The sequence below is a fragment of the Hyperoodon ampullatus genome (assembly GCF_949752795.1).
Source record: "Hyperoodon ampullatus genome assembly, chromosome: 1".
Classification (NCBI taxonomy): domain Eukaryota; kingdom Metazoa; phylum Chordata; class Mammalia; order Artiodactyla; family Ziphiidae; genus Hyperoodon; species Hyperoodon ampullatus.
The window spans coordinates 220930586-220942138 of NC_136914.1; the positions used below are offsets into that span (position 1 = coordinate 220930586).

The window sequence follows — 11553 nt, forward strand, 5'->3', positions numbered from 1 at the left end:
TGCTTCTGAGGGAGCCTAAGGTAGCGGGGAGAGGCGGCCGGGCGCAGTAGCGAACTCTCTGGGTACCCCTCTACCCCCGCCCCGGGCCCGGAGCTTTCGGAGCCGTCCTCTGGGAACCGGTTCCTCTTCCACAGGCTTTCTTTTACTTCAGGAGCACGCGGGACGGCAGGCCCAGTGGGGGAGGCCGGGGTGCAGGAGCCCGCGGCGGGCCACGCCGGAGGCTGGAGTTAGGGGTGCGGTGGCGGTGGCCCGGCCGGCTGGGGCGCTTAGGAGGGGCGGCGGGGGGTGGGTGGGGTGGAGGGAGATGAGGCTGGACCGCGGCGGGCCCGGCGGTTCTGCGCAGGCGCAGAGGCCGTGTCTGTGCCTTCCCTAGGCCCCGCCTCCGTGGGGCCCCCTCGCTGCCCCTCCGTCGGCGAGTCCAGCCCCCGGACCCTTGGGGACTCACTGGGCGCTTGTTCCGTAGATGACCGGTTCTAACGAGTTCAAGCTGAACCAGCCACCCGAGGACGGCATCTCCTCGGTGAAGTTCAGTCCGAACACCTCCCAGTTCCTGTTGGTCTCCTCCTGGGACACGTCCGTGCGCCTTTACGATGTGCCAGCCAATTCCATGCGGCTCAAGTACCAGCACACCGGCGCCGTCCTGGACTGCGCTTTCTACGTAGGTGTCCTCCGCTTCCGCTGCTGCCCCCCTTTAATATTCTCGGTCTGGTGTTCCTGGTCAACAGTGTCCGTTTTCCGCTGTCGGGCAGAGGCTTTTGTCGGTGGGGTCATTTGGATAGCTCCCCTCCCTTCCCCCAGCACTTACCTTGAGCCCCAGGTACTGTCTTCTTGTTTGTTGGTTTGGTTTTGTTTGTGTGTGTGTGTGGGGGGGGGGGTTTGCGCTGGGGACTTGCAGACGTCAGGAACTCGGTCTCCCCTTGTGTTCTAATGGCGTGAGCCTGCAAACCTTTTGGACGTCATGTGTTTGAAACTCACAACAAGACAGTAACGTTTGGCTGTCTTGTTAAAAGGAAGGTCTGTTTGCGAGTGCATGGGAATGCCAGTTGACTGTCAGCCAGTGTGGTGAACAGTTCTTCCTTAACTTGCTGGCATAGTAGTTTTCTCAGCTCCTTAATTCTTTGTACTGTTTTTTTGTTTGTTTACAGCGAGTAGCTGAGCCCAGTGCACCTCTCGTCCTGAGCATAAACTGGATAGTTGGCTGTAGAAACAGGAATTTTTAAACGCTTTTGAAAGCTCTGTAAGTTTTAAATGACTTGCAACTTTATTTTGTAGGATCCAACACATGCCTGGAGTGGGGGATTAGACCATCAATTGAAAATGCATGATTTGAACACTGATCAAGGTAACATAGCCACGTTTTTACCAGTTGAGTGTTTTCTTAGTTAGTGCTTACTTGTAAATGTTTATTCACGAAGAGTAGCTCCTGAATTGCTTAGTTCCTAAGTTGCTTAGATACAAGTAAAAATGGCTTGAATTTAGGACGTTTTCGTTTAAATGATAACCATTAAATTACAATCACAAAATACTATGCATGTATTTTATCAGTGAAACTCGTGGTCTCCATCCACAGTGTTTACATGAAGTGGCACTTAAGTATTTGACCTTTCCCTTGCTCTCAGAAGGGGACTGGGTCCCGCAGTGGACTACCTTTCAGTAGGATTTTTCTAGGACAGTGCTGATGTTTCAGCGTTCTCTTTTCAGAAGCTAATTTAGCTTAGACTGAAGGAAGATAGGTTTTAAAAAATTTAACATTATAAAATAGTCAACCCTGTCCAGATACCATGTTAACCCCGCTTGTATAATTGTTTAGCATAGAATATGCTTCAGTTGCATTTATTGAATGAAGGACAAGATGACACGTTTTCTTTTAGTTAATTTCTAAGAGATATGAAACAACTTACCGACATTTTTATGGTGACTTTGGAGCCGAGTAGAGATTGGAATGGAACCTGAATACACAGAGCTCTCTAGTGGAGGTTTTTTTTTCTTTTTTTGGTATATGCATACGTTAGACATAGATGTACTTGAAGGACATGGCAAGGCACAGAGATATGACTAACGAGCATGAGCTGGACAGTGGGAGGATGGATAGAGGATGGGCACTATATCTTATCAAAAAGAAAAGAAGGATCCAATCAGAAGAGGCCTTTGCATGAAAGCCGTTTTGTCATGTAACTTACAACTGCAGGTGTTTGGTTTTGTTTGCTAGCAGCTTATTCTAGATAGGAAGTTAGCTGGCAGGTTTAGGTTCTATTTGTTTGAAAACTCAGGAGAAAAAAAGCACTGAAAAGCAAACAAAAGTTTTTGATGTTAGAGACCATAATTAAGGGAATTAGCTGTTTATTCTCAGAAGGTCATTGCTGAACTTCACGAGATACCATTTAAACAAGAAAAAAAAGTATGTATTTAAACAGGTAGTTTTCCTCTTTGAGGATCAGGGCCACATATTGTTTGTTCTTTGTTGTATCCTTAGCATGTGGTATAGATTCTGGCACATAGTAGACATTTAGTGGATGTTAGTTGAATGAATGAATCAGATAGGGTGAAGAGTTGAAATTGAGAGGAAAGAAATTGTGTATTAGAAATTTGACCCACCATGAAAACCAAGTGGGTTAATCATAAGACTCCCTGCCTTCCTCATCCCCAGTACTCAGATAATCCTGTTACCACTTAAATAAGTTTCTTTGAAACATCAGCTTAACGTGGTAAGTTTTATCCAGATCCATTCGACCAGAGTTCTCCACTCATTGGTTCATTTCATCAGGTATTTCTTGAGCACCTACCGTGTATAAGAACCTGTACTAGATAGTCAGAACTGTAGAGTTAAACAAGGTTCCTGATTTGAAGGAATCTAGAATCAAGTGAGGAAAATAACAAATATGCCACCATTTTAATGTAATCTGAAACTGAAGTCAGCTTTTGGTATTACCATGCCAGTGAATCAGGCTATGCACTGTCAGGTGAACAGAGATGAAAGGATGACTTTTCGTAGTCATGGAGAAATTTTTCTGTGTGTAGTAGTTCCATTGAGTGGGTGGAAGCGGATTCGTTACAGTGCAGTGAATGTTTCCTTCTATTGTTCACTTGAGGAATCTTTGTTTACTAAAGCTAGGTGTGGTTTGTTGTTTTTTCCTACAGAAAATCTTGTTGGAACCCATGATGCCCCTATCAGATGTGTTGAATACTGTCCAGAAGTGAATGTGATGGTTACTGGGAGTTGGGATCAGACAGTTAAATTGTGGGATCCCAGAACCCCTTGTAATGCTGGGACCTTCTCTCAGCCTGAAAAGGTAGGCTCTTTATATTCGTAACAGGAATTACGGTCCTTGGGGTGGTTTGACTTGATAAATGTTTGATGAATATGATGTTGAATTTAGAGGTTAAGAGTTGATGAGTCTATTTTACAAACTCAGCTAAATATGTGAAGGAAAACTAATTTTGGTATTTTGGTCAACATTTTCTGTCAGTTGTCATATTTGTACTGGATAGCACTAGTCCTAAACCCACTTCCGTGTATTAACGCTTTCAGTCCCAGGGCTGAGAAGCAACTTTTCAGAGAAGTCATTCAGCAAAGACTGTTCCATTGCCTTCATTAGGGTTTGACGGCCCCAAACCAGGAAGTGGGATGCAGCATCGCTCATTTTCACTTACAACCGGAGGTTTCTCTTGAGTTGACTAAGAGGGTGAAATGGGTTATCATTTGAAGTTTAGTGAAAAAGATGTCCTGTATTCCCTGGCTTTTACCATTTATTTATTTTTAATACTAACAGATGTAGTTTGAAGGCTGTAGTGAAGGAAGCTTCTTAAAACTGAAACTTTGTGTATTATCGTAACCTTTTGATCTGTACAGTGGAAGTGTAATTGAGCATTCTTGTTGTACCCTTTATCAGACTTTATCAGGTGGTAGTTAATTTTAAAGATGGATTGTTTTAGCAGTTTAAAGGTATCCTTCCCTTGAGTCTATTTCCTCAGTGTACGTATACTGTTCAGTTCCTGTTAGCTGTCACTATATACTGTAGTGCATCCAAAGAGCCGTTAGTTTTGTCACATCACATTCGAATCTACTCCTGGCAAGACCTTTGTTCAGAATAAAATAATTGCATTGTTTCTAGTTTTGATTTATGGTTGTATGTAACATGTTAAGAGCTGTGATAAATTGCTGACAGAATATCATATAATGGACAGCCACACTGAATCAAGCTGCTTATTGGTTCAGCAAGGTTCATTATGTCACCTTTTTTAATACTGCCTTTGATAAATGTATATACCTAGTCAGTAGCGTGACAGTGTTTTTACTTGATTTATGATCCGTGGAGATAGAAGGCACTTTTAGAAGCTTGTGTGTCACCTGTAAAGATTTAAGGTAAAATTCCCATTCTGATTGTACTGTTATCAACTGATCTCTTTCTGTGTTTTTTTAAATTTGGTGTTTCATATGTCTTAGGTTAATTTCTGTTTTTTCTGCAAACATGTTTTCTGAATAAACAGTGGTAAATCTTAATATGTCTCTTATTGAAATACGCTTGTGTTAAATCTACTGTTTTGAATCTTTTAAATGTCTTGTTTTTCCCTTGGTCAAATTAGCTGTTGAATTTAAAGGCCAGATTGTAGAGACTATCGGGTCGTTACATTGTGAAACGCAATTTGTTTTTTTCCTCTGGGCTGGTGGTATGTGGTTAACATATTAGTGATTACTAACCATAAGGTTTAATTACTGCATGTTAAAGAGATGTCTTACCATGTCATGAGGCCTCTTCATTTTTTATAGTGGTTTTTCAGGTTTTAAAATATTAGATTAGAGTTGCTTATTAATTGAAAGTAATGATCAGGGCATAGTTATAAACCTGAAGTCTAGACTTTAAAAAAATGATTTAACCTGATCAGGAACATACGTTTTGCCACCATTTTCATGAATTTGCTATCTCTATTTAGTCCCCAGATAACATATTTGAAAATAAGTAACTTTAAATGCTTATTTGCAGGAAATTTTGTGATTTGTTTTAAAGGAATGTTTTTGTGGAAGTTGTTTTGATATTGAAGAAAAGGAATTTTGAGGGGGAATAAATAGATGCTTTTAGGGAATAAAATGCTTTTTAAATTTTCCCTGAAGATAACTCTGACTTGAGTGTTCAGTATGACATCAGGGTATAAGAATGTGCCTTGTCATATGCCAGACCACTATCCTTGTCTTTTAATTTTGAGTTCATATGCCACCAAAAGCAACTAAGAAGCTAATTAATGATAGCTCTCTCACTCTTCCTGGGAAGGCCTATTTATTCAGTGTGACAGCTGGGAGAGTCAAGATTTTTAGAGTTACAACATGAAATCCTTCCAAAAGGTGGTCATAGAAAAATAACTTTGAAAATGATTGTTTTATGAAAAGCCAGAAGCCCATTGAAAGCTATCTTGAGTTGTTTTTATGGCTTTATTATCTCCTTTTTGAGTATTTTCTACAATTTTATATTGTCACTGAATGAAACAAGAGGGCTTTAAAAACTGTTTAATAATTTAACTTGTTTAACTTGTTTTAGTAACGAAGAGAATTGTTTCAGAGATGCTTTCGGAGAGTTAATTAGAATGTGCATTACGTGATACTTGGTTAAGTATTAAGAATATCTTGTGTTTATTATTTTGTGCCAATTGGTTTATGTAACTGTAGCATTTAAAATTTCGTACCTGTGTTTGTGAACCTGATCAGCTAACTTTTTTATGGTTTTATGATTAGTGGACTTTATCTTGGTGCGAAATGCCATTTGCAGGCAAGCAGATGATTTTCAGCAAGTTTTGGTCTTTCTTGAAAGGTGTATACCCTCTCAGTGTCCGGAGACCGGCTGATTGTGGGCACCGCAGGCCGCAGAGTGTTGGTGTGGGACTTACGGAACATGGGCTACGTGCAGCAGCGCCGGGAGTCCAGCCTCAAGTACCAGACTCGCTGCATACGAGCATTTCCAAACAAGCAGGTACTGACCGCTCCTCCCTGTGCCTGGGGAATTTGAAAATAAGAGGATCTTATATGATAATGATTTGGTCACTGCCTTTTAAAGCTTTGCGCTTTTTTTTGAGTAGTGATTTAGAATTTGTTAGATTTAGAATTTGTTGTTGTAAATTTTTGACAGCCTTTTGTTAAAAGGTGGTGTGTTAACTCAATTTTAGAGAAAGCTTTGATGTTCAGAGAGGACACGTACTCTGCCAGTGGCGAGAGGAGAGGTTTTCAGATCCCTCGGGGATCCTAGTCCAGGATGCTTGACAGGTGTACAGTAATCAGAGAGGGCTTTGCAGGTATTTTAATTTACAAACCAGTGAATTCAAATTTAAATCTGGAAATTTAGGATTATGGAATTTTCTGTTCTCTCTCTCTCTCTTTTTCTTTCTTTTTTTTTTTTTTTGCACCTCTTTGTACCCTAATGCTAATAAATAGAGTTTGGTCAGTCTGCTAGCAGACCTGGATTTTTCTTTTCTAAAAGAATGCCATTGAGGGTAGAGAGGCGTTGTCTCTCATACAATGACGAACAGGGTAGGTCACCCTTCCCATCATCATTACTAGATGAAATGACACTTTATTAATCTGCTCTTTCCTCCCTAAATCCTTAAAGTTCGAAGGGAAGTTGGTGGTGGGGTCAGCTGCTGTAGGAATTTTACAAGAGGAAAAGTCATTAAAAACAGTGGATCTCTTTGGAATCTAATGGCTATCCTTTAGTGCTTGTCAGAAGGCTAGTACCTCAAATGGCGACCACAGTTGTTCTTCTCAGGATATTGTAAATTTCCATTGAAGATAAGGAATTGCAGTTATGTGAAACTTTAGAGATTTAAGTGCATGATTAAAATATGCTTGCATTTTTGAATGTTATTATGTCTTCTATCTAAAATTTTCCGTCAGAGTTTATTTCCAGTTCATAATGGAAATTTAAAAGTAACATTTTACTGGTATTTTTTTTCCTCCATAAGTAGTTTTTTAGGAGTAAATCTTTTTCATACCTTGAAGAATTAAAAATATAGATTTCATATTTATCTTCATCTCTTACTTTCTTTGACATACTATTTCGAGGCAAAGTGAGGAAAGGTTTGAGATGATAAGCCACTTTTGAACATCACTGAAAATCTGTGTGGTTTGTGTGTACACTTGACTTGGTGTAGTTAAATGCGAGGGGCAGGATGACCAAGATGGAGGGCTGGTTTTCCACTTGGTTTGGATTATTGGTGCCCTCAGTGAAGGAGACACAATCCTCTTAGAGTTGTTAGAGGTGAGGAGGCGTAGAGCAAAGAAAAATGTATTCCAGCTGATGGAATGAATTCGAGTCCCCTTCTGGACGGGACGACAGATAAATGAGATGGAAACACTTTACAATTCCTGTTGAGGTTCGACAGACTAACTCAGCATTTTGGATTGCAGTGTGCAGGGTACTGGTAGAACGAAGAAGGCAAGTGATGGTGGCCTTTTATTTATTTACTTGTAATGAAACAGGTATAAGTGTTCTTAAACTTCTGGAGTGATCTTAACTATGTTAGTACAGCTTAAACACGTGGTTAAAACCTGGCCGTATTCTCTTTTCATTTTAAAAATAATCATCTTTCTTTACTGTGGGCTGAATTTGGGAATTGGGTTGAGTTTGGGATTCCAGGCCTTGTTTTGGAAGCTGGATTCATCATTTGTGTCCTCTGATTTCCTCTTGTCAGGGTTATGTATTAAGCTCTATTGAAGGCCGAGTGGCAGTTGAGTACTTGGACCCAAGCCCTGAGGTACAGAAGAAGAAGTATGCCTTCAAGTGTCACAGACTAAAAGAAAATAATATTGAGCAAATTTACCCAGTCAATGCCATTTCGTTTCACAACATCCACAATACCTTTGCCACAGGTATGCTAACCTGTATCTAGTTGTTAAGGTAACATCATTTTGCTATTAATTGAACACTGCACATTTGTACTTGGGCAGTTTTAAAAAATTGTGCTTGCTTTTTATGATATTTAAAGGGAAGAAAATCTTTTCTTTTTGAAATCTTTTTGAAATTACTTGCAGGTGGTTCTGACGGATTTGTAAATATTTGGGATCCATTTAACAAAAAGCGACTGTGCCAGTTCCATCGGTACCCCACCAGCATTGCGTCACTCGCCTTCAGTAACGATGGGACTACACTTGCAATAGCATCATCGTATATGTATGAAATGGATGACACGGAACATCCCGAAGATGGTATCTTCATTCGCCAAGTGACAGATGCAGAAACAAAACCCAAGTGAGTATGCTTCACCTGTATTTGAGCCTTTACTTGCATTCAACCCAGGATTTATTAATTTTTCTAAATTCATGAATAGCATTGTTGATGCCTGCTCGATATTACAGCTGACTCTAGGGTTGGAGTTGATTTTATCTTGTTCTCCCAAGCTTTCAATATCCGTAGGTTGATAGACGTCTGATGGATAAAATTGTGCCTAGTTGTTTTGTAGAGAAGAATGTCAAACTCTCATTCTTCTTGAATAGGCACTATTATTTGAATCTCTGGAGTTATTACTAGCTCACTGCTTCAAAATTAAGTTGAGGAATTCAAGAATAATTTATTTTAGCAAATTCTATTTAAGATATTTAAGAATTTGAACTACCAAAAATCTTCCCTCTCCACAGAGGTTGTTTCTTTAATATTTACACAAAATGAATGACCTTCAGGTCTTACTGGAAATTCAGAGTAATATGGCCTTGCCTGCAATAGCAGATTTCCTTAGTTTCGAAATTTTCATAGATGTCTTTGGCTCTTGGTTGTAACTGCTGACACAGAGGAACCATTTCCATTTTTTGGTACCTAGGGCAAAGCTTTTTACTTAATTACCCGCACCAGGCTTCCAGGCTTAAGGGAAACCTGATACTTAGGCACTTGTTTAACCATAAAATACCAACCCCCAAGAGTCTTTGTCCTGTTCCTTGTCCCTGTCTACTCAGGCCCTGGAAGGAAGTCCTCAGTAAATATTTATGGAATAACTGACTGTTTTCAGGATTCCTGTACCTCTCTGAGTTAGAATGGTATAGAGTCCCCTTGCTAAATTGGTTGAGTCCCTGAGAAGGGGGCAGAGTATTAAATACTCAATATCATGTGTGCTTTTACAGGTTTGACTTTAGAACAGACTTAGCATGTGAAGCCTGTTGGATAAAGGGCTGTGTTTGCATTTAATCTCTCACTTTTGTATCTCTTGTCCTGGCTGGCCATTTTGATCTCATGCTGTTCTTTTTTCTTTTGAACTTGTAGGTCACCATGTACTTGACAAGATTTCATTTACTTAAGTGCCATGTTGATGATAATAAAACAATTCGTACTCCCCAATGGTGGATTTATTACTTTTAACAAAGAAACCAGGGAAAAATTTTAATTTTAATATTATAAGAACCTGAAAATATTGGAAAAGAGGTTTTTATTGCTTTTTTTAAAACAAACACTTTCTTTAGTGCATGAGATGGTTTGATGGTTTGCTGCATTTAAAGGTATTCGGACAAACAGAATTGGAGGGCAGCGACGGCACTTTTGAGAATCAGTTTTGACCTTGATGGTTTTTGTTTCCATTGTGGAAATAAATGCTTGTGAATAAATCTAGATAGTAAAACCCCCTTTGCATTCTTTGTGGACCTTAAATGGTAGAGAAAAAGGCTCTTGAGCCATTTGTTTCTCTTGCTGGTTATAGTTGCTAATTCTAAAGCTGCTTCAGACTGCCTCATGAGGAGGTTAATCTACAATTAAACAATATTTCCTCTCGGCCGTCCATTATTTTCTGAAGCAGATGGGTCATCATTTCCTGGGCTGTGAAACAAAGCGAGGTTAAGGTTAGACTCTGGGGAATCAGCTCGTTTTCAATCTTATTAGGGTGCAGAAGGAAAACTAATAAGAAAACCTCCTAACATCATTTTGTGACTGTAAACAATTATTTATTAGCAAACAATTGATCCCAGAAGAGCAAATTGTTTGAGTCAGTAATGAGCTGAGAAAAGACAGAGCATATCTGTGTATTTGGAAAAATAATTGTAACGTAATTGCAGTACATTTAGACAGGCATCTATTTGGACCTGTTTCTATCTCTAAATGAATTTTTGGAAACATTAATGAGGTTTACATATTTCTCTGACATTTATATAGTTCTCATGTCCATTTCAGTTACCCAGCCACTGGTGATTAAAGTTAAAAAGAAAAAAATTACAGTGAGAATGAGATTCATTTCAATATAATGCCCTGAAGCAGAACATGAACTTAGCTTGGCCTATTCTAGGTAGTTCCAAATAGTATTTTTGTTGTCACACTTCTTGTTTTTTATTTATATTATTTGCAAATGTATGTTTCTGAATGGTACTTGGACCTTTACTGAAATCTATTTTTTCCATGATGTATTTAAAAAAAATTTTTCTGATACAGAGAAAGGTCTTATTTTTATTTGTAAGTATTTCAGTGAAAACTTAGTGTAAGTCTGAACCCATCTTTTGAAATGTATTTTCTTCATTGCAGGTCCACCTAATCATCCCGTGAAAGTGGTTTCTCTATGGAAAGCTTTGTTTTGCTTCCTACAATTACATGCTTACCCCGTAAGGGATGCGTTATAGTCATTGTGGACGCGTTATTTAGTATGTGGATTTCTCTGTTTTCTGTCTTGCAAAAAACTTGTCTGTGTGCCCTTTCATACTGACTATGTGTAGGATGAGGAGTCTTTGTGTCCTTTTGCAGTAGTCTGAAGAATTGTTTTACCCCCCAGCAAGCCCAGTTGCTGTGTATGAGCAGCTTGAGCTCTTTTTGTAAAATAACCTAAACCTGTTAATTCCATGCTGTCTAATAAATCAGAGATTCAGAACCCTTAAATGTTGGATGTTTTTAAATGTTGGTAATTAATGTAATTTACTTCATAAAAAGGCTTCTGTAAAGCAAAACTCCCTTCATCAAGGGCCTGGTGGGGATGACATTGTACCTTTAGGTCCACACTGCCTCATTTAATTATGTCTATTCTGATGTACTTTGGGGATTCAGTCTTGGATAAAGTGATCTGTTGGAGTTCTGCCATTTCCCTCGTGCCCTCTCGCTGGATCAGCAGGGCCCTCGAGCCAACCGTGCAGCTTCACGGGATGGGCACAGACTGCATGGCAGCTGCCGGGCGCCTTTTGGCATGACTCTCTCCCGGTAGTGCTGGTGCAGCCGGGCTCCTGCAGCTCGCCCAGCCCGGTGCTGATGCAGCCAGCGGGCGCACTTGCAGCCAAGTGACAGACCCGTCTGTACTTATCCATCAAATGCTAAATCAAAGTGAAGCCCTTGGGATGGTAAATAATGTAATAGCCAGAGACTAACTGATGGTATTGGTTCTTTAGTGTGATTATGTGCTTTTTAAAGTCATAACCACTTGGTTGAGGACAGAGCATAAATTTAAAACATTGTTCAGCTGAAAGAGAATTAATATGGTATTGTAAAAGGTGACTAAATTAAAGCAATGTGGGGGACCTGGTTTTGAGGGCATGGTGTGGCAGAACTTTTTTTGTCTTTCTATCGCGATGTCGTCTTGTCTCTTGAAACCAATGTATCTCACCTTAAAGGTGTCTAC

At 39.8% G+C, this 11553-nt stretch overlaps 1 protein-coding gene across 1 annotated transcript; it reads left to right on the top strand.

The window, feature by feature from the left end:
- Nucleotides 1-463: 463 nt before the first annotated feature.
- BUB3 (BUB3 mitotic checkpoint protein) lies at nucleotides 464-10823 on the top strand (the record flags this gene model as incomplete). The annotated part of the gene is made up of 7 exons (XM_079699147.1): nucleotides 464-658; nucleotides 1273-1342; nucleotides 3139-3290; nucleotides 5802-5960; nucleotides 7675-7852; nucleotides 8015-8231; nucleotides 10476-10823. The coding sequence occupies 7 exons, from the start codon at nucleotides 464-466 to the stop codon at nucleotides 10483-10485; spliced, it is 981 nt and encodes a 326-aa protein (XP_079555273.1). The 3' UTR covers nucleotides 10486-10823.
- Nucleotides 10824-11553: the final 730 nt, after the last annotated feature.